This window comes from Camelina sativa, chromosome 11 (assembly GCF_030686135.1).
Source record: "Camelina sativa cultivar CO46 ecotype springtype chromosome 11, ASM3068613v1".
Taxonomy (NCBI): Eukaryota; Viridiplantae; Streptophyta; class Magnoliopsida; order Brassicales; family Brassicaceae; genus Camelina; species Camelina sativa.
In genome coordinates, this window is record NC_141890.1 from 34,940,924 (window position 1) to 34,964,091 (window position 23,168).

At 35.9% G+C, this 23,168-nt stretch overlaps 2 protein-coding genes across 3 annotated transcripts; one reads left to right on the top strand and one right to left on the bottom strand.

The window, feature by feature from the left end:
• The first annotated feature begins 4,541 nt into the window (after nt 1-4,541).
• LOC104784195 (uncharacterized) lies at nt 4,542-6,937 on the top strand. The gene is made up of 4 exons (XM_087471734.1): nt 4,542-5,414; nt 5,521-6,392; nt 6,424; nt 6,476-6,937. Exons 1-4 carry the CDS (start codon nt 4,542-4,544, stop codon nt 6,935-6,937), a joined length of 2,208 nt encoding a protein of 735 aa, XP_087327860.1.
• Nucleotides 6,938-14,829: 7,892 nt separating this feature from the next.
• LOC104724969 (Terpenoid cyclases/Protein prenyltransferases superfamily protein) lies at nt 14,830-17,491 on the bottom strand. 2 transcript variants are annotated; one of them, XM_010443547.2, is made up of 7 exons: nt 17,335-17,491; nt 16,976-17,258; nt 16,484-16,865; nt 16,176-16,397; nt 15,913-16,051; nt 15,569-15,817; nt 14,830-15,267 (listed from the first exon to the last, which is right to left on the bottom strand). In XM_010443547.2, exons 1-7 carry the CDS (start codon nt 17,437-17,439, stop codon nt 14,974-14,976), a joined length of 1,674 nt encoding a protein of 557 aa, XP_010441849.2. In that variant the 5' UTR covers nt 17,440-17,491; the 3' UTR covers nt 14,830-14,973. The 2 variants fall into 2 exon arrangements, with proteins under 2 accessions (XP_010441849.2, XP_010441850.2); XM_010443548.3 differs by having other exon boundaries at nt 16,976-17,236; nt 17,335-17,472.
• Nucleotides 17,492-23,168: the final 5,677 nt, after the last annotated feature.

Here is a 23,168-nt window from a genome sequence, read left to right on the forward strand (position 1 = left end):
TGACATCTGCTTGATTGGCGATGCACGAGTATGGAGACGAACATCAGAATTTGAGATTGTTGTTGATGCATTAGGTACTACTATTGCTTGGCCTAATAAGAACATTGTTTATATGTGAAGCTTTCTCTTATGTTGGATAGTGTTGGGTTGTAGAACTTGTTTGGCTTGGTGAACTTGTTGTATTTGTACTTGATGTAGCATTATATATGAACTTTTTCAATTAGATAATGTTTTGGTTTGATAAATGATAGAATGTTTATCTATAATCTAATATGGGAAACAAAAATCCAATTATTTAAAAATCTGGGGAACAATAACAATGATAGAAAACAAACGCTATATTAAAACTAATGGTGGCGTTTGTGAATTATATGAAACCATAAATAATAACAAAAACTATCTGCTATTATAAAGTTTACAATTGCAATAAAAGAAACGCTATATAAAAAGAAAATAATATAGCATAAGGAAAAAACGCTATGTAAAGTGCCATATCTATTATAACGGGCGCATATATAGCGTTCACAATACCGCTATGATAACCTGTTATAGCGTTTTCCGGACGCTGTATATGTGACATTTTCCTGTAGCACAACACAATTTTCAGATTACAAGATGGTGTAATTCTGATTGGTCGAGTTGTAAGAATTCACAGCGTTCTGTATCTAGGTATTTTTTACAATTTACGAGTCTCCAATCTCATGGAAAGCCAAGAAGCAAGACACCATGAGTATGTCATCTGCAGAGGCGGAATATCGTGTTGTGGCATATCTCACCAAAGAGCTTTTATGGCTGAAGCGTGTCCAACAGGATCTTGGTGTTTCACATGATCAACCAATGCATCTTTGTTGCGATAGCAAATCAGCAATATACATTGCCACAAACCCAGTTTTCCATGAGCGTACGAAGCATATAAAGAATGATTGTCATTTCATTCGTGAAAAATACAACATGGTATTTTAACACCGATTCATGTTGATAGTTGTTCACAGTTGGCTGACATATTTACCAAACCTCTTGGTAAACAGTCATTTAACGATTTTCGGGACAAACTGGGCCTTTTGAACCACCATGCTCCAGTTTGTGGGAGGGTATTGGAGTATTAATCAAGCTCTGTGTTTAGGGATTGGATTATTTAGTTTCCTTTCATTATTGTTGTATATTCAGGAGTATCATAGCATTTAGGTCCAGAGATACATTATTCCGTATATATGTATGTGAATCATTTCTCAATGAGACACATAGAATTCATCGATTTGTACACCAACAAAATAATCTAACAGAAGAAGTACTAAACAGCGGCAGCATAATACAGTTGAGAAAGATCAGTGTTCACAATCATCAATGACAAAGCTCGCTAGCATTAACATGTCTTTGAAGTTGCCACGAGAGAGCGCGATCTGAGGCCAGCCTTCAGAACTTAGATCAAGCAGTCCCTATAGGCTACAACTCTTCCATAATGAAACACACTAAAAATTTGAAAAATAGCAACGATGAGCCAAAATATACCTTACATCAAGCAGTGTCTACATTTCCTATGATTAAAAATTCATTTTATAACCAGTAGAACAAAAAATCACCAATGAATTGAAAGCTTTAAGCTTTTGAACCTTCACAGTCAGGGAGAAGGTCAAAAATTATAGTTCCACGGAGAAAGTTTAGAGTTAAAATCAGTGAAAATACCTTCAAGTTTTGATCGAGTTAGATTTGCGAACATATGAAAAAATTATCTATTAAAAATATAAAATTTTGAACTGCCAAATGCTGAACCTTTGTATATTTGTTCGTTTATGCACATTTTTATTCCAATTTTTTTTTTCATATCACATATAGCAACCCGAATGACACACATATATTTGATGTGAAAACCGGTTTCCAAAAGAAAAATACTTAGGTTCACTCCTAGGGTGAACTTTCTTGTTCACGTTTTCCTTTTCAACCAATCAGAATCTTCTATTCATTATTTTATTAAAAATAATAAATAAAAATTAAATTAAAAAGCAAAACATATTAATGAAACAAATTCTGTATATTTTTTTTTAAGGAAAGTTAAATATTGGATTGGTTAGATTTTACAATTATAATGAAATGATGTATCGGTTTGGATTTACAAATAAGGTGATTAGAGTTTAGATTTTACAATTCAAACAAAATTATATGTCGATTTGGGTTTACAAATGAAGTGGTTAGGGTTTGATTTTACAATTAAAACGAAATTATATGTCGGTTTGGATTTAGAAATGAAGTGGTTAGAGTTTAGATTTTACAATTAAAACGAAATTATATGTCGGTTTGGGTTTACAAATGAGATGGTTAGGGTTTAGATTTTACAATTAGAACGAAATTATATATCAGTTTGGGTTTACAAATGAGATAGTTAGGGTTTAGATTTTACAATTATAAGATATGTCGGTTTGGATTTACAAATGAGATGGTTAGGGTTTAGATTTTACAACTAGAATGAAATTATATATCGGTTTGGGTTTATAAATAAGCGGTTTAAGTTTTTAATTTTATAATAATGTATACAGATTTTGTTTCCTTATTTTATAAAGATGTGAATGAATAGATTCTTATATATATTATGACATGTCAAATTCTCATTGGCTAAAATAAGGAGAAGTGAACAAAATGTTCACTTAGAAGTGAACCCAAGAATTGTTATTTAGAAAATATACAAAGATACAAATTAAATGCTTATCTTTGTCTCTTTGTTCGTGTATGCGTATTTTTACTCCAATTTTTGTCATGTTTCACTAACATACTTCAAAAACTTATGAAATATGCGTAGAGAAAACAAAAGAAAGCAAAACAAAACAATGAGTCCAACCCCATAATATCAAACAAAATAAAGCAAAACGAAACAAATTTATTGGACTCATGAGTTCAACACAAGTATAGCACATTTCAACGAAACCCGAAAGGAAAAAAATGATATTTAATTTACGAAGACACCAAACTTTAAAGATTTATTGGATCTATGAGCAACCTAAAAATATAATCCTTTAGTTTTCAATGGCGATGGTTGAATTGAAGACATCGTCTGCTGTATAGAGAACATCCAACAAGCGCCAAAAAAACCGAAACCGATGAACTGGTTAAGAATTGGACGAGAAATGTTGGTCATTTTGATGCACTCTTCGTTAACGATCTTGTTGATATTTCCAGTCATTTTCTCAAAAAATTCATACTGGCTTCTTTTTTTGGTTTCTGATGGTTCCAAATTTAGAATGAATTTCTGAAGGCACCAAGTTACTGAGGGGTTTCCGATAACATATAATAATTAAATAGATAAATAATTCCTAAATAAAAAATAAAGAAATCTTCCAAATAAAAACACTTGGTTTAAATAAGGGAAAATCACTAGTTTGACCCAAATTAAGGCAGTTAATTGCTGGATTAGCTCCTAAAATTTGAGGGTCAGTTGGGTTAGTTTCATACCGAAAATACCCTTTTTTGCTTTGTTAGGAAAAACAAAAAAGTTAATATTACCTTTGGTTAAAAATTCCTGCAATTTCGTTTTTTTTTATTTTTTTTTTATTTTTATAAAAGTCTGCAATACAAGTAATGGCAGATTAATTTCTAAGTGGCAGATTTATTGTCGATGGCAGTTTTTCTTTGGCAGACTTATTTTAGATGGCAGATTAATTTTCAGAGTTTGACGGCAGATTAATTTGCAGAGTTTGACGGCAGATTTGTTTTCTATGGCAGATTTATTTGAAGTGTGTAACGACAGTTTTTTTGTGAACAACAGATTTTCTTAACGCGACAGACTTATTTATAAAGTCATGACAGATTTTCATTGTTTTAGTCAATTTTCAAGGAATTTTGTGGCAGATTTTTTATGATTGTTGTAACAGTTTTATTTTTCACTTAAAAAATCTGTCACATTGCGACAGATTTATAAACGTAAAATTAATTGCTAGTTTGACATATAGTGGTGACAGATTTTTTGTAAGTTATGCCTGATTTTTGGATTGAAGGAAAAATCTGTTGTTTGATAACAAATTTTCGAAAGTCTTTTTAAAATTGCGACCCACATGCACAATATATGTTATGACAGATTTTCTTATATTATGACAGTTGTTTTTTCCTACTAAAAAATCTGCTGCTTGATAACAGATTTATTATATATGAATACAATGATAACAGATTTGTTTTATGTTGATATAGTGACAGCAGATTTTTTTCAGGGGTAATGACAGATTTATTAGTGCCTTTTGTGACAGATTTTTTTTAAAGTTAAGCGACAGACTTTTGTAGCAGTTGCCATATATGGCGAGAATCTAGGGTTTACCTTATTTTTTCTCTTTTGTATCGTGCCTCCCCTCCCCCTATATCGACTGAAATTTTTTTTCTCTTTTGGGTTCATCTTATTTTTTCCATAATTTCCTTCTTCCTCCTCTCCAATGTGGATTTAATCATGCTTTCGTTCCTTTTGGGGTTCATAATCGACATCTTTATTATTTTCCTTTGAAGGTGGTTTTTTTTTCCATCCTTTCCTTCACGTTTTAGAGTGATTGTTACACAACCAAGAGAATATGAAGCATGTGATTCTCGTTTGTGGTAATTGGATCTTTGACAACAACAAATGGTTGTTTGTTGTTGATAATGAAAGGGGTTCACGAATTCTACAATGTAACGATCAAAGCAGATTTGATGATTGCATTGAAATGGTATATGAGGATTACAGGCTGGATAACAAGGTATTTGATGTTGTCTTGAGTTACAAGATCTCGAAGAGGTTATTGCAGGATTTACCCAGTGATACACCACCACGAGGAATAGATGAAAATGATCAGGTTGGAGAAGAGTATCTTGATATGGCCATCAACACAAATGAAGAAGAGATCGATGAAGATGATAGTAGATTTGATTATTGTGATGATTCTGACAGAACAGATTCTGATGATGAGAATTTTACCATGTATGGAATTCCACCAGAAGAAGAGGATCATAAATTGCCAATGAAGAACAGGAGTTCATCTTTTTATATTGAAGAAAATAAGGAACCTGTTGATGTCTCAAAGGTAGACTTGTCTTCTGTGAATTTGGCTGTTGGGCAAATGTATGATACAAAGGAGCACCTAGAAACACGGTTGAAGATACTAACCTTGGTACAAAGGTTTGATTATTTTGTTTACAAATCGAGACCAACACTATTGATTGTCAAGTGTTGGGTTAAAGGATGCAAGTGGAGGGTAAGAGCTGCAACAATAAATCACTTTCCAAAGTTTGAGGTCCATGTGTTTATTTCAGCACATACATGTTCTGTAACAGAGCGCTCTACACGTGCCCGACAAGCAGATCATCATATTCTAGGAGAGTTGTACAAAGATTTTGTTGGTGGAGTTGGTCCCAAGGTACTGCTAATGCATGTTGCTGAAGCGTTAAATAAACGCTTTCAAATCAAGGTATAATTTTTCCATTTATTTAGCATTATTTTGATTATTTTGTTTAGCATTAGCATTATTCCGTTTTTTTTCACAACAATGAAAAAAAAATATTTGTTGATGATAGATGGATTATTGGAAACCATATCGAACGTTAAGGCATGCTCGCGAGTTGGTCAGGGGTAGTCCAGAGAGTGGTTATGAGCAGCTTCCTACATATTTGTATATGATTAAAAGGGCAAATCCTGGAACTTTTACACAGCTTGATGTTGATGAAGCTCAAAGATTTAAGTACTGTTTTCTAGCATTTGGTGCAAGCATACAGGGATTTCCGTTTTTGAGGAAAGTGGTTGTTGTGGATGGTACTTTTTTACAGGGAAAATACTTAGGGACACTACTGACAGCAACAGCTCAAGATGGCAATTTTCAGATTTTTCCAATTGCTTTCGCCGTGGTTGATACAGAGAATGATGAATCATGGGAATGGTTTTTCAAGCAACTCAGCTGTGTGATACCTGATGATGAAAGTCTTTCCATTATTTCTGATAGGCACAAATCAATTGGGAAAGCTATTAAAAAGGTTTATCCGAAGTCCAGTAGGGGAATATGCACATACCATATGTACAAGAATATTTTGGTTCGGTTTAAAGGTCGAGCAGAATTTGCTTTGGTTAAAAAGGCGGCAAATGCTTTTAGACTTATCGACTTTCAAACCACATTTGATCAGATAGAAGCCATGAATCCAGCACTACATGAGTACCTCGTAAGGGCTGATGTGCGTATGTGGACTAGTGTACATTTCCCAGGTGATAGGTACAACTTGCTTACAAGCAACATTGCAGAATCAATGAATAAGGTCATGTCACATGCTAGGAGCTTTCCTATTGTGCAACTATTGGAAGAAATAAGGTCCATGATGACTAGGTGGTTTTTAGATAGAAGGACTGATGCATTGAAGATGACAACAGACTTGACTCGTGGTGTAGAGAAAATTCTCCAGTTCTGTTCGTTTTCATCCTTTCTTAGCAAGTGTGTATGTTATACAACTAAGTTTCTAATATAATGTCGTTATTATTTTATAGGGTCGTGTGGACTATGCTAAGTTACTTACTGTCCAAGATATCGATGCACACCAAGTACAAGTAACAAGTGGAACATCTCTGCATGTTGTCAATTTGAAAGATAAAAAGTGTACGTGTCGCACGTTTGACTTGGAGAGACTCCCTTGTGCACATGCAATTGCGGCCGGTGAATTCAGAAACATTTCTCGCATTTCAATGAGTCAGACTTATTATCGGAAACACTACGTTTACACTTCCTACGAGAATGCCATCATGCCAAGGGAGCTTGATAAATCTGTTCCTGGACATGTGATAACGAAGGTATGTAGACCACCGATTCCAAAACAACAACCAGGTAAACCAAAGAATTCAAGAATCAAATCAGCATTGGAAATTGCAATGGAAAAGAAGAAGCCAAGAAAACAATACACATGTGGTAATTGCAACCAAGTAGGGCATAATCGCAAGACATGTACTCTATAATTTCCTAATTTTTGTTATCTTCCGAAGTTCTCTTTATTTTTTTGTTGAAAATGACGATGCTTTCATTGACATAGAACTCTTTTTAGTTCAAAGTTCTTTTATATTCTCCACTTCTTTTGTTAGTAACAATTTAAAATTTAAAATGAGTATATTATCATCATTCACGTTCAAATTCACATGCAAAAGAAGAATAGTCTTCAAGTTATATTATCATCATTCACGTTCAAATTCACATGCAAAAGAAGAATAGTCTACAATTATAATGTTATTACAAAACGTAAGGCAATGAAACAAAATAGTCTACAAGGACTCATCAACTAGGGAAGGGATGATAATAGCTTTAGCTCAAGGAGGTGAATCAGTCATATTAGCTGGTATTGCTAATTCTCTGACTTCGTCGTATAATTCCGCTGCAAGCTTAATCCGAAGAGCCAACATGTTCTCATCGCAAAGCCCATCAAATGTTTTCCCAAGAGCTAAACATTCAATGTACTTAAGAGCATACACACCACAATCACCTGGATTTTCATTCCGAGGAACATTTTTCTTCACCCTTCTCAATTCCAACATTGCTCTGGTCTTTTTACGGTTTGTCTCAGGAATCATGTCACTTAACATCGCAGGAATCATTCGCCTTAAAGGCAAACATGCAATGGCCATTTGTTCGTCATTCACCAAGGTTGGTATGCTATCATATATGTGAATCTTCTTACCTCGCAAGTCAATATCCAAAGCCACCCAATGGTTCCCATTGACAAAAAGACAAGCGTATAAGTTATCCACATCAATCCACCACTTCTTGTTCGTAGCTGACTCCTCAGGATATTCACCAAAAACGTGTTTCACATAGGAATCCCGAAACACAAAATTCTTAGGCCCCATATCAAACTGTATGTAGTCATTCTTCAATGTAGTCATCAGATCTTGGTCTAAGAAAGCTATGCGCTCTTTAGGATACAGACAAGGCTCACGCATATATCTTCGCCGGAACATAGCCATTGCACAACCCATGTGCTACATTCAAAAAAATAAAAACTAGAATAAGCGAAAATATAGTATTGAATAAACGCCTATACTAAATTATCAAAAATAAACTTACAGGTTCTGTCAACCATCCATAGTCATTTCTGGGCCAATGTTTCCTTGGAGTCATAATTTTCCAATAGAATCTCACAGCTGCGTTGCTGGTGCTAAGTGGCTCTTCCCTGTGAATATAAGAAAGAGTTAGTACATATATAGATAATGATAGTAACTTTTATAAACTATTCAGAGTTGTTGATGTATACTTATCAAGGCTGAGAAAATCCAGAAGTCTCTGATGTTTCTCATCATCTACAGGCTTAAGATGATCGCCTAACACATTATCACCCTCTGTAATGATCCGCTTGACTGTCGAGTTACCAAGGTAAGGATACTTCTGCGATTCTGCCAACTGGGGCACGCGTCTAGAAGTCTTCGAAGATAAACACTTATCATGTTCACTGGACCTAGCCTATCATGTCTCTGTTATGTTTTTGAAAATAGATTTGACGAAAAGCAAACTATTCGAACTGTTGACTTCAAGATTACTAGAAAACCAAACAATTCAATATTTTAGTACTACTAGGTAAAATAAGTCGGGTTGATGGACTCATCCGTATTCAATCCAACAATAGAAAAGAAATCAGTGTGGGTCTAAGCGGATTTAACCGAAAGAATTGGCGCCTCTTATGGGCGCTCTAAGTTTTGAATAAATAACTATGATGAATGAAACAGGGGGAGGAGGGAGAGAACTGAAAACATACCGGATTTATGAAGAACCACCGACCAAAGCTATTGGTTCCACGCCAAAATCAATTCAGACTTCAAAAAACGAGCTTGAAGTGGAAACCAAAACTATTGAATAACAAGACCCAAAACAAAATCAAGGTTAATACAATTTCAATCAACTGAGTAATCGATTCTATAAAGGAAAAAACACAACCACCCACCGAATCTGAATATCAACAACCACCGAATCCGAAAATCTACAATTTTCAGTTGTACAAAATCACTCTGACCAAACTAATTTAACAAATTAAGGGGAAGGGAAGACATGTGATTTGATGGGTCGTTTTTGTCCTATAAATTAAGCTAAAAAGCAACAAAAAGGAAAGCTTTCATACCTCAAAGGGTGTAACAATGGCGAGGGCTTCAAGAACATAGGCGCCGAATCCGAAAATCAACCACCACCGAAGCCACTAGGGTTCTTAATTCGCCGTCGGAATAAACGACCCAACACCGTTGCCGTCGGAATAACGAGCCAACGCCGACGACCTCAGAATCTCGCTGGACTGTAAAAGCTCTTCTTCGCCGGCGGAAGAAACAAAGCCGATATCGGTTTGAAAAAAAAAAAAGGATTGTCGGGGTTTTTTAGGTGAGAGGTTTCACTCTGAATATTTTTATTTTTTATTTAATCACTTAGTTTTTATTTCCTAATTCAATTTAATTGGGCTTTTGGTAATTTAGACACAAAATTGTGTCAATCTAGTTTTCTCCTAAGAGAAGGTGTCAATCGAGCAATTTTTTTTCCAAATTGTGTCAATCTAGTCTATTTTCACTTTAAATAAAGTTAAAATATTTTTGGAGAAGAAAAAAAAATGGGAGCTTCTCAAAAATAGCACTAAAATAAGTTTATTTTCCAAATTTAGCACATCATCTCTAAAATTTTAAAATAGTACTATATTTCAAAATCAATCTTTTAAAATTAAATTTTAAATTCAAAATACTAAACCCTACCCCCTCAAAACTATACCAAAAATGTGAAATTGAAAAATCCAACCTAAAAAAAAATTCTAAAAAGTAATTTTAAATATTATATTGTATTAAATAGGAATATTGTAGAATTAGGTGTCAAACTAACTTCGTTTTATTAACGTATGAACTTTGGTATTTATACAACAGACCCGTGAATAAGATAAGGCCTAAGACTCCTAAGAATATACGACTTGGACTTATCATAATAAGATTAGGAACACAACACAAACGATACGAGCTTATCCCATAATACTCCCCCTCACGTTGGAGTGTGAAGATCCTGAGCACCCAACTTGGACATTATGTAGAGGAACTGATCACGACCAAGGGGTTTTGTAAAAATGTCAGCGAGCTGTTCCGTTGTACGAACATGTTGTGTCGAGATAATCCTGTCACGAACCGCATCACGAACAGCATGACAATCGTTCTAAATATGCTTAGTCCGCTCATGAAAAACTGGGTTAGTGGCTATATAAATAGTAGCTTTGCTATCACAATACAAACGAGCTGGCGCAGCTTGGTCGACGCCTAATTCTTGCAACAATTTGTGAAGCCATTTGATTTCTTTAAGAGCATAAGACATGGCTCGATACTCAGATTCTGCGGAAGAATGAGAAACAGTCTTTTGTTTCTTAGTTTTCCATGAAATAGGTGAACCACCAAGTAACACAACATAAGCACTAAGAGAACGACGAGTAACCGGACAAGAACTCCAATCCGAATCACAATAAACTTCAAGTGATAACTCCAGGGAGGAATGAAGCAAAATACCCTGTCCTGGACATCCCTTTAAGTAACGAACAACTCGAAAAACAACATCCATGTGAACTTCACGTGGTGTTTGCATAAACTGTGCCAAAACATGAACGGAGTAACTCAACTCTGGACGCGTATGAAGCAAATACAACAAACGACCAACAAGACGACGGCAAGGCTTAGGATCCGAAAGCAGGGGACCATCATCAATAGCAAGATGATGATTTTGTTCCAACGGAGTAAAGGCAGAACGCGCACCAAGATCCCCACTATCAGAAATAACGTCAAGTGCATACTTACGCTGTGACAAGAAGATACCTTCAGCACCACGACTCACCTCAATACCCAAGAAATATTTAAGTTTCCCCAAATCCTTCACAGAGAAACAACGACTAAGATAATCTTTAAACTTCGGAAGCATATAACCATCATTACCACAAATAATGAGATCAGGAACATAGATCAACACAAACAACTCAATCCCTTTGCGAGTATAGGAGAAAAGTGAGTAATCATCATACGACTGAACGAAACCAAAGCGGAGAAGAGAGTCAAAAAGCTTTTTAAACCAACACCGAGGGGCCTGTTTCAAGCCGTACAACGACTTACGAAGACGCCAAACCTTGCCAGGATGAGAATGACGAAATCCCGGAGGTAGCTTCATGTAAACCTCCTCATCGAGATCACCATGAAGAAACGCATTGTGAACATCCATTTGGTAGACCTCCCATTGCTTAACAGCCACAAGACGAAGGAGTGTGCGAACAGTTGTCATACGAACAACAAGAGCAAATGTCTCCTTGTAATCCTCCCCCTCGACCTGATTGTTTCCAAGAGCAACAAGTCGAGCTTTGTAACGTTCTATAGTACCATCCGAATTATATTTTGTCTTGTAAATCCATTGACAACCAATGGCTACTTTGTTAGGAGGCAAATCAACCAAATCTCCTGTCTTATTGATCTCAAGAGCAACAACCTCCTTAGTCATCGCATTGTTCCACTCTTTGATCTTAACCGCCTCTTTAAAATGCTTAGGTTCAGTATTAGCAGTAATAGCCGCTAAAAAGACCTGATGACTCGGTGAAAAACTATCATCAGAAACAGAATCCGTCAAAGGGAAAAGAGACATACCTTGGACCGGTGCCGAAGACTGTGACGGAGAGTCGGAAAGAGCGTGTGATGAAGATGGTGTGTAATTAGCATTGTAGAGAACATAATCAGATAAACGCACTAACGGCTTAGTAGTACGCGTACTTTGTTGTAGCGTAGGGGTAGGCTGCGGAACTTGTCGATCAACAGGAACTAACAAAGTAACTAGCTCAGTACTAGGAGTGTCCAGAAGTGAAAGTGGCGAAAAAACATCAGAAACAACCGTTTCTGGAGGAGTTAGAGACTCATCTTCTACCGAACCAACAATGTCATTATCGACAGGTGAAGGAGCAATAACCGGAGTCGCCGGAAGAGAAGCTGCGGGAGAAACAACGTTGCGCCCCCTATCACCCGTAGTGGTAATTATCCAATCATCATCACAATGAACCGGTGATGGAGACACCACAATCAGAGTAGACGAAACAGTAGCAGCATAAGGAAACACATCTTCTTGAAAAACAACATCGCGAGACACAAGAAACTCATTACGCTCAATATCAAACACCTTCCATCCTTTTTACCAAAAGGATAGTCAACACTTGCGGCTACGCTGACCAAATTTATCCTTGTCTTGTGTAGTACGATGAACATAACACGCAGAACCAAAAACACGGAGCTGATCATAAGCAGGCTTGCACTCATGAAGAATTTCATAAGGACTGCGTCCAGAATGAATAGCAGATGGAGTGTGGTTGATTAAATAGGCGACGGTGAGCACAGCTTCACCCCGAAACTTGATAGGCAAACTTGCCTGAAACAACAGAGCCCTAGCAACATTGAGAATGTGACGATGCTTACGTTCTACACGACCATTCTGTTGGGGCGTACCCACACACGACGTCTGATGAACAATGCCATTGGCACGAAAATGAGATGAAAGACATATGAATTTCGTCCCATTGTCGGTTCGAACTGTCTTGACCGCTTTACCGAACTGTTTTTCCGTGTATGTCAAGAAATTTTGCAGAACACTGCGAACTTCAGATTTCTCAAGCAAAAGATATGTCCAAACAGCTCTTGAGAAGTCGTCAACAATTGTTAAAAAATATACTGCACCGCAAGAAGAAGGGACACGATATGGACCCCAAACATCACAATGAATCAGTGAAAAACAATCTGCTGTTTTATTAATGCTCTCTAGAAAAACTGATCTTGTTTGTTTAGCTCGAAAACATACGTCACAAGACAAAGAGCTAACAGAAGACGAGGAACTAGAAAACAAAGGTAAAGCCAAAATAACCGAAAAACTAGGATGTCCTAAACGTCGATGCCACAAAGCCTGATCAGAGACCGCACTCGCCATATGAATCTTTGTTGTAGCCACATCCGTAAGATAATACACACCATCACGCTCTTCACCGCTTCCAATCAAAGTCTTCGAAAAACGGTCTTGTAAGAAACAAAAAGTGTCAGAAAACGTGGCAAGACACTTTATTTGTTTCAAAATCTTTGAAACAGAGATCAGTGTGCAAGTCAGAGAAGGCACAAATAGAACATTAGTCAACTTGACATTATTTGAGAGTGGAAAAACTCCCATGCTTATAGCAAAAGCTTTACTTCCATCAGCAAATCCAACTGGACTTGGTGGAATGGGAACCACATTGATTAGCAAAGAGATATTCCCTATCATGTGGTGAGATGCTCCAGTATCCAAAATAACTTTGCCAATTTTAATCTTACCAGACAACTTGTTGGAGCTATTGGTTGCGGACGTGTTATTGTTGGACTTTTCTTGAAGAAACTGAGTGAAAGCCTTCAAGTGTTCTTGTGTAAACTCAGGAAAATCAGACGAATTGGAGGTTGTAGCATGCACAGCAACCAGCTGACCACGTCCACGGCCGTTGCTGTTGAAAGAAGAACCACGACCGCCTCTTCCTCTACTGCTAGAACCACGACCATTGTTACTCTTTTCAGACCTCTCCGTCCACCAATCTGGGAAGCCGACGAGTTGCAAACAATCACGCTTTTCATGACCAGTACGACCGCAATGAGAGCAAGAGAGATGACTCTTACTCATGATTGAGTCTGGTTTGCTTCCACTAGTAGCCTCCAATCGGGTAAGAAAACCCACAACCTCCTCTTTTTGTTCACGTTGACAGGTTGAAGACAACCTCTGTTCCTCTCTTATTACTCTGCTATAAACTTCACCAAGAGAGGGAAGAGGGTCCATTGCAACAAGAGTGGCACACAGACCACCAAATCTGGACTCATCGAGACCCAGCACAAACTGATGAACCTTTTCTTCCTCTCTTTCTTTTGCGGGAGCAGAGGTAGCTCCACAGGTACACAAACCACAAGAACACACAGTGAGAGGTTTATAAATCTGATATTCCTCCCAAAGAGAGGACAACTTGCCATAGTATTCGATAACCGCTTGGCCCTCTTGTCGACACGACGCAAGCTGACCTTTAAGTTGATGAACACGCACTTTATTTCCAACAAAGAAACACTTCTTCAAGTCTAGCCACAATTGATGAGCATTAGCTATAAAAGTGACTGTAGATTTCACCTTTGGTTCGATGGAAGTACTTATCCAACCAACGATCATAGAGTTCACCGTTAGCTAGTTCTCCAAATTAGGATCGTCACCGGCTGGTTTAGGGATTGTTCCGTTGATGAACCTTGTCTTACGTTTAGCTTGGAGGGCATTTAACATCTCTGTTGCCCACTCGTTGTAGTTGTCGCCTGTTAACAAAACTGACGAGATCATGGAACCGGGGTTGTCGGAGCTTGACAAAGTATAGGGAGACACCACAGGTGTCTCTTGCTGTTGACCAACAACTGTTTTGGTTGCAGAAGAACTATCCTCCACCGTAGACATGATTGCTTGTCACGCAAGAAACGAAAATTGAAAAACAGAAGATCGAAACTATCGATGAAACAAAGAAGAGAAATTAACAATTCAGAGAATTTTGTGATCTTAGCTCTGATACCATTTAGAATTAGGTGTCGAACTAACTTCGTTTTATTAACTTATGAACTTTGGTATTTATACAACAGACCCGTGAATAAGATAAGGCCTAAGACTCCTAAGAATATACGACTTGGACTTATCATAATAAGATTAGGAACACAACACAAACGATACGAGCTTATCCCGTAGTAAATATTTTTGGAAATTTATGGAATGTGTGCTATAGTTGTCCATAAAATTCTTTTAGTGTTATTTTATGGTATTTTTCAAAAAAAAAAAAGAAAAGGAGAGTCATATATGAAATTCAAACACACCAACATTTTATTGTAGTAAGAAAATATGATCAAACACAGAACGATCAAATAGAACCGCAATCACACAACACCATTGCATATCGAAATTAAAAACCAAAAGAAACAAACATTTTATGCATCCCATGTCTCTAAAGAAGTATGGGATCGAAGAGCAAAATGCTCAGATATTCCTTGAGTTTTCCTTCGCGGTGGTTGTAGACATCATCAGCGGTATAGAGAACATCCAATGAGCGCCAATAGTTGACATATTGCATAAGAATTCGGCGTGGCATGGTGGTGTTCTTCAAGCACTCTTTGTTTACAATCTTGTTCATATCTCCATTTATCTTTTCAAGTTCTCTACTGGCTTCCTCTTTTGTAACTCTGTGTTCGTTCATGTAATAGTTGAGTGCATTTGCAGTGTAACCTTTTTCCATATCCTCCTGAAGATATATACCAAAACATTCAAAACATACAAATTATGCGAAGAGAAGTTTGTATTAAATTGTCTAAATTTTTTTTTATTAATTTAGTGTTATCATGATATATATTCATGTAAGACATAATTTATTATAAGTAAAAACACATCTGATACCTACAATTTTTATTTTTGGAGACTAATTTTGAATTTGGCTAATGAAGATGACAGGCTAGACCTTTATATAACATAGGCCATATTGGATGAAATTTTATCAGTCTCATTTGTATAATTTTTCCTATATTTATATGTAATATATGTAGTACCTCAAAGTCGACTATGTCATCCATGAGACGGGTCTTTGCACCTAAGATCTGAACGAGCGTTGGTCTAGATATTAGCCACTCAAAAGCTTCCTTTTTACCAATCTCTCCAAGTCCCATGATGGAACATGCTATGGTTGCATATGTACCAATCTCGGCTCCACCAGACTCTATATACTCATCAAAGCTAGGAACATGACCTCCCCGCGCCCATTTGACAAGTTCGAGGTTTGTCCTTGCAATTATCTTGAACTACTTACCAAAAAAAATTAAACATGCTACAACTTATTACCATCCAGCGAAGGTTGGGTTTGGTGGTCATGAATAATAAAAGTTTACGTAATCACCTCTTCTATCATCTTATCCATCACAAATAATCTTCCTTGTGACCTCAATATTTCTTCATACTCTTTAAAAAGATACATCACAAATTTGAAGGCAGTCTTCATATGACCTTGAAGATTTTTCATGTAATCCGGATCCCATCTGTTAGTATATCACACGACATTGGTTATCGGGATCCATGCTAGACTCATAATTGGTTTTTGTGATTTAAAACATGAATCTTTGCAATGTATATATATAGATATAGCTAAGATAATTAAGGTACCTTTCCAGACAATCTACCAGGCTTTCAACTTCAGGAACTGAACCGTAAGTATCACAAGCGTCGTCTAGAAATGTGATTACTAAGTACAACTTAGCCGACATAATTCTCCCAAGTGAAAATTGTGGCTCGAAGTACATCATCATAGCTGCAAACCAAGTCTCTACAGTTCTTTCTCTGAAGTTAGGTGGAAAGTTTGATGTATGTTCTAATTCCCTCCACCACCTACCAAAATATGAAAAAAGAATAAAAAGATGCAGTCAGAAAGAACCCCAGCTATCTTAGAAGAAAACTAGATCATTCACACATACATTGTGATGGTCTTTAATTCTTGGAAGTAATGAAGCTGCAAGAACTTGAAATTGAGCTTGGCTAGCTTAAGAAGTGTGTCATCGCGGTCCTCTTCGTGTTCATAGAACGAGATATACTCCCTTGCAACCAGCGCTTGGATGTTCCGGTGCTGAGGTATGTGAAGAGCATTTTGTATAAGCTTTGATATATGTAGTGGGCACGCTCTGCGACCTGTAGCTAGTGACTCCAAGTGGTTAAGTGTGAAGCTTAAAACTTCATCCAATATATGATCTGTCGTTGTCCCAAAGTGCACTGCTTCGTAGAAGCTTAGCATACCCTTGACATCTTCTATTAAACATTCCTTGAACTTACCATCGTCTCCTTTGAATCTTTTGAAAACATCTTCATGGAAATATTAAATATATATATTTTTCAGTATATCAATTATATATGCACACATCCGAGTTGGAAGACTAGAAACATACTAGGGCTTATTTAAAAAGATTACTTACCGGACAACATATTTAGACCATATGTTCTAAAAACCCGAAACATGGTTGAGATTGTGTACAAATCATTTTCATCAGCGATCAAATCTTCTATCTTCTCGAAAGCATGTTTCAAGATCTCTTCGATCTCCTTCTCAAAATGATAAGAGAGACCAAGACTCTCCAGAAAATGAATCGAAAGAATTTTCGTTTTCATTGCGTCTTTGTCACCGGAAGGCAACATGAATATGTTCGCTATTACTTCAGGTTTTAGTAGTTTAATCTCTGTTTCAAGGACATCAAAATCCTGGAAGGTAATACACCTCAACTTATATAGACATCATAACATATATAGGTAGTCAGATTGAAATAAATGGACTCACCGAATCAGCCATGGAAAATCGGAGAAACTGGTCACCCCATTGAGAGGATGGCAGTTCTGTAAAATTTAAAAAGTTTTCCCGATCAAGATTTCTTAGTGCTTCCATAGATAGAGAGAGTAGTGATAGCTGATATAACTTGAAAGACGGTAGAGGTATATATATATATATATATATATATATATATACACAACGGAAGTGATCAGAGTTGATGGCAATTTTGGTATTCTTTTTTTAGTGGAAATTTTAAAGCACTATGGCTGCAAATGGTTGAATTAATTAAAGTTGAACAAAATTGAGTTAAATATTATTTAACCTATTCATTTTCAAAATAGTGGTTGAATAAATTAAACATAATTTTTGCTGTAGGATTAGTTTATTTTTTCAAATTTTTAGGTTGAATGGATAATAGTTTTTATCAACTTCTTCAACCTCTTCTAATGAAATGGTGAAAGTTACTTGAATAATTTTTTTCAACTCCTTTAACCTTTCTAATTGTGCAACCATTTGTACCCTATGAATTCAATTTACGAAATAAGGAAAAAGGGAAAATGACATTAGATTTGTTCAATAGCATTATTTATATTTTTAGACAGAGTTTGAATAAAATGTGTATATTTAATTAAACAACACATTAAATATACACACCTACGTTTCCTCGCAATGTTAATTTGATCTTTGAGCCGGCGGTGATAAAGCAAATAGGCTAATTTAACAACACAATTGCAATTGCAAACATTCAGGCGTTTATTACCCGCTCCGTTTAGAGTTAATACTAATAATAATAGAAGATTGCATTAGTTACCAAACTCAAACCAAAAGAAGAAAAAAGAAGACGGTGATTTTGATTAATCAATTTGTTCACATCACTCTATACTATAACTCATCTTTCACATGTTAATAACGCAAGCACCATCTTCTAAACTTGTTCTAGGCATAAATGTGTAACACCCTAGTTTCAAGGAATATGGTGGTGCTTATAGAGAGGTTTAAAATTTTGATTTGACAACCTATGTCACAAAAATATATTTATTTTTGATAAAACATCCCGAGAGAACTCTACTGTGTAAGCGTGCTTTAGCGATTTCAGGATGGATCGATTTATGAATAGAATGTTTAGTTAGTGCTAATCGATGTTGGTTTTTTCATCTTGAATGTGTTTAATGCTTGAATTACTTTTACCACCTAGTTCTAGAACCTAGGTTATGTTACACACCAAAAGTATTTAATGAAATGCCTGAATCAATTTGAGATGATCAACACTCCTCTACCTAACGATGTTAGAAATTCTTATAAACTTATTAGACTTAAGTTTAATGCTAATTCAATAACATGGTTACAAATAAAAGATTAATAATTGTTGATTTCATGTTTAGAGGCTAATTCCTAAGAGAGGATTAGTTTGTTATCGTGATTCCCTTGATTCATTGATTGCCTTTTTCCACAATCCCAAAGAACTTTCCTAGAACACAACACTTTATCTTATTGTTTAATCAACCATTTTATTATTTTTCATTTATTGATCTTTGATAACGAAAAACCAAACAAATCTGTCGCTTTAGCTAAGAACGACTCTCACGAATCTTTAGAGTATTATTGGTTCTTGTGGATCGACCTCGAATATACTACCTTGTAGTTAAATGTATTGGGTTTTTACTTGAGCAGTCAACAAACAAGAAAGCATAGCTTAAATAAAATAGTTTGAAAATCACAAGAACTCTTTTATCATTCATGGACCATGCTCTAAGGGATTATCATGGACCTACTTAAAACAAAAATTCACATTAGAAAATTCTCAAAATACCTAAAATCCAATTTTGAATTCATGGAAATTTTGTAAGTTGGAAGTTCATGATCAGATATATTATGGTTTTTACGGATTTTAACCATGATATAAGTGTACTTTTTGAGACTTTTGATATGTTTTCTAAGTTGTTTTTGAGTCTTTACAAGATAAGGTACTTATTGGCATAGATGGAGCATAATTGAGCAAAATAGGAGGATTTGGAGCATATTCGAGCATTAAGGCTAAGCTGTGAAGTTCAGAGACGAGTTTAGAGACATGCATCGACCGATGCAGGTGTTGGCATCGATCAATGCAGTGTTCATACCAAGACAAGTCTGAGTTTCTCAAAGTTCTGAAGATTTACAAAGCTGCCCCAAAGTTTTTTCTAATTGCAATATTAAGTCACTCACGTGTTTTGAAAGATATAAATAGGATTATAGGGTTTTAGAAACCCTTAAGCTTTATTTTCTGCAAACTTTTGAGAGAGAGCGAGAGAGAGAAAGAGAGAAGTCAGAACTCAACCCTGTTGAGAGAGATTTCGAACTCCCTTACTTCTCTATTTTGTTTCTTAATGCAATTTATTCAGATTTTGATCTGTGTTTTTGCAATGATATCTGAGTAATTCTCTTGTTAGGTTTAGGGATTCTCATAGGATTTTTTATGCTTTATTACAAAAATTTTATTTGCTTTTCTTTCTTTTTATTTTAATACAATCTATTCTGTTTAGCATAAGTAAAATATTATTAAGTCGATTGTGTGATCTTGAGTCTCCGTGGATTTCGACCCCTAAATATTACAATGATCTCGTAATTTGAGACAATAGCTCTAGGATTAATTTGAGCATATCAATCAGATTTGTGAGAGAAAGAGAGAAGGGATTCGGGAAAATGTGTTTAACTTGGAAGATTGTAGAGTTGATGGCAATTGTAATAATACATAATGTATATGTACTTAGAAAAATGATGCTCACATATGCAATGGAAAACCTAGCGAGATGTTAGGTAATATACCACTTTTTGAACTCTTCATCTTAGGTAGGTATTAAAGTCTCAAAGCCTCTTCATCTTTTTCCTTGTTAACTTATTAGTTACTACTAGATATTAGGTATTAGGTAGCCATATTAATCTCTGAGTTGTCCCAGTTTGTTTCTTGCAAGTTGCTAGATAATTACTAGATATTAGGTATTAGGTAGTTATTACTAGATATTAGGTATTAGGTAGCCGTGAAATGTTCTTTTGTTTATGCAATTAATTTTTTCTCCCAGACACAATTATGGAAGAGGCTTTTTCAACAAAATTTTCTGGCATCGGTGACGCTCTTGCTCGCCGACGTCGGGATCTATCTGTCTCTTTTCCTGCTCAATTCATATCTTCTCTTTTTAGTGTATCTTTTTCAAGTTTATTCCCCGTTTTTTTCCCTTTTTTAACCTTACTCCAACCCTAATAAAATTTCTCTCCGATCCAAACCAAAACCATCGTATGCTCCCTCCGATCTCCACCTCACCAGAGAGACTCTCTTCGAAAACCTCGGGAAACCATTATTCTCATCCCTCACTATGGCAATTTACTGTGAAGCTAGGATTTTCTCCAATGGACTTAGCTTCTATCGTCAATTCAAACCGAGGCCATCGCCTGTTTCCGCCAAACTTTCACTCACCGGAGATGCTTCCTGCTTCGCAAACATCTCTGCTAACTTCGAACAGCCGCCCCAGCCAGCTCTCATCTCGACAATCGATTATGAAACTAGGATTTTCCCCAATGGACCTAGTTACCAATGACGACTCCTGCCACGGCCAATGTATGTTCCCGTCGATCTCTCACTCATCGGAGAATCTCTTTGCACTGCAGATCTCTCTGTCAGTCTCGGGCGGCCGACAATCTGACCACCCTTTGCGGCGTTCTTCTGGAAACCTAGGTTTTCTCCTAGTGGAACTAGACCTCAAGACAGGCCCATTACCGCAAAGACGAGCCAAACCCATCTATTATTCTCAGGTTGGTCAAAATAGCAAGCCCAGGCCCTTTACTTCATCGTCCATCGATTATCATTATCAAGTCCTGTTTCGTTTTCATCTGCTCATTGGTTGAAGACTCCATTGGAGGAAGGTAAGGAAAATGCTATTTTTGTTATCCATATCTCTTACACGGAACTTGGCCTTAGCTGTTCTTAGGGATTTGAGATTTGGTTATAAAAGCATACGGATATATATGGTTTTTACTCCTTGAACTGCTCTAGCAAAAGTGGTACCCTTGATCTTGAACACATTTTGTTCATTGACGGCTACCAACTAAGCTGGCTACCTGATGATTCCATGCATCGCCTCCCAACCATCTCCATCACATGGATCCCGTACCAAACAGTCCTTATTGCGACTTCGCAAAGTGATCCAACCTTTATGCTTTGGGTTTCAAAGCAACCCCTAACCGACTACATCACATCAACATAGTCTCCAGTTTCTCTGTTGTCCTGTTATTGTGGGCTCTTATCGCCCCTGTGGACATTGATGCATTGATACTCTTGTTAACGTCACAATACCATATGACTGTGACCATTCAACTGTCCCTTGAAGCTCTCGAGGATGGTCTCTTGATGTACCGTGATCTCAAATGTACCATTAGACTTCCAAGCCTATGGTTCATAGCTGTCTTGAAATCTACAATCGATGAACTCTTTTTATCACCTTTTGACATTGGGGAATGCCCTTTTTATAATGTTTCCAAGTTTGCCTCTTGCCTTTTCTCTGTACTTGTAATGGCTACCTATATTGAATGAATGAAGGCATAAGGTTTTTACAAAAAAAAAAAGGTATTAGGTAGCGATATTAATCTCCGGAATCAAAAGACCATTCCGGAGAACCATATATAGTACAGACGACATGTGTGTGTGTCTGGGAAACTTTTAATTCTGGATTCTAGTTGCACTGATTTGCTTTGTAACATTTTCTTAGTGTTCTATATATAGGCATATATCTCTCCTTTGTAAGTTGTAACGAAAGGTGAAGGAAGTATACACAATTTCTGAAAATTACTGTTTAGAGGCTAATTTCTTTAATATTTTAAAGGAAATTGTATATCAGCTAACATCTAGTATATATGTTAAAAATTAATGACTAAACCAAATAATTTTTCCAATAAAAATGTATATATTAATCCGCATAAATTAATAATATGTCTATACATTTACTTTTAATTTTTCTAAAACCAAAAATAATAACTGGACCCAAATTGTGGAAATTTCTTAAAAATATAAAAGACTAGGAAAGTTACCCACACTCTTGTGTGGAAAAATATATAATTTAAAAAATAGTTCAACTAATTTAACAATCCAAAAGGTAAATTAATTATGAGACTAAAAACGATTTCAACAAAATCTAAATGGAAAATAATTAACCAAAAGAAATGCTATGATTTAATCTTCAATAATACGAACGGAATTATTTTTTTATAATATAAACATAAAGTAACATAGATAGGTGAGTTACCCGCAAGCATTCACGACCAAATGTACTTAACAAAAATAGTTTAAGATATTTATGATGTTTTAAAAATAAAAAATCAGTATAAAAATTTAGAACATTGTAATTGTGTAAATAGTGTTGTTTTGGAAGTTTGTGGAGTGTGTACTATAATTGTTTAAAAGTTTATTTTAGAGTTATTTTAGGATAATTTTCATGATTTAAATTACCCTTTTAAATCTGTCCAATTTGTTATTATAGTTATCTCAATATTTAAATCTTTCAAATGTTTAAAATACATTATCTTCTTAGTTTTTGAATTTTCAATATAAAGTTTTAGGAATATAAATGGTTAATTACAACTCATATATCGTGACAACATATGCGTCGTCTTTTGTTTAACATAAGACATCCACTAAAATTAGTGTTTCTACAACACAAATTCACATCTATCAGGTTTATCAATCCTTTCACGCTAAGATCGACACAAGCCTTAGGTAAAATATGAAAGCTATGGCTTATTAGATAAATTGTAGCTACGTTAGGAACGAATATTAGACAATCAACAAAAAACACTAATTAAACGAATCCAGTTTTCTT

Bases quoted from the DNA above. Each gene is read 5' to 3' on its own strand.
- LOC104724969 (XM_010443547.2), bottom strand. From the start codon at position 17,439: ATGGAAGCACTAAGAAATCTTGATCGGGAAAACTTTTTAAATTTTACA. The intron at 17,259-17,334 runs GTGAGTCCATTT...ATTACCTTCCAG, and splicing joins GATTTTCCATGGCTGATTCG to GATTTTGATGTCCTTGAAAC. The intron at 16,052-16,175 runs GTACCTTAATTA...ATATACTAACAG, and splicing joins CTGGTAGATTGTCTGGAAAG to ATGGGATCCGGATTACATGA.
- LOC104784195 (XM_087471734.1), top strand. From the start codon at position 4,542: ATGAAGCATGTGATTCTCGTTTGTGGTAATTGGATCTTTGACAACAAC. The intron at 5,415-5,520 runs GTATAATTTTTC...TGTTGATGATAG, and splicing joins ATAAACGCTTTCAAATCAAG to ATGGATTATTGGAAACCATA.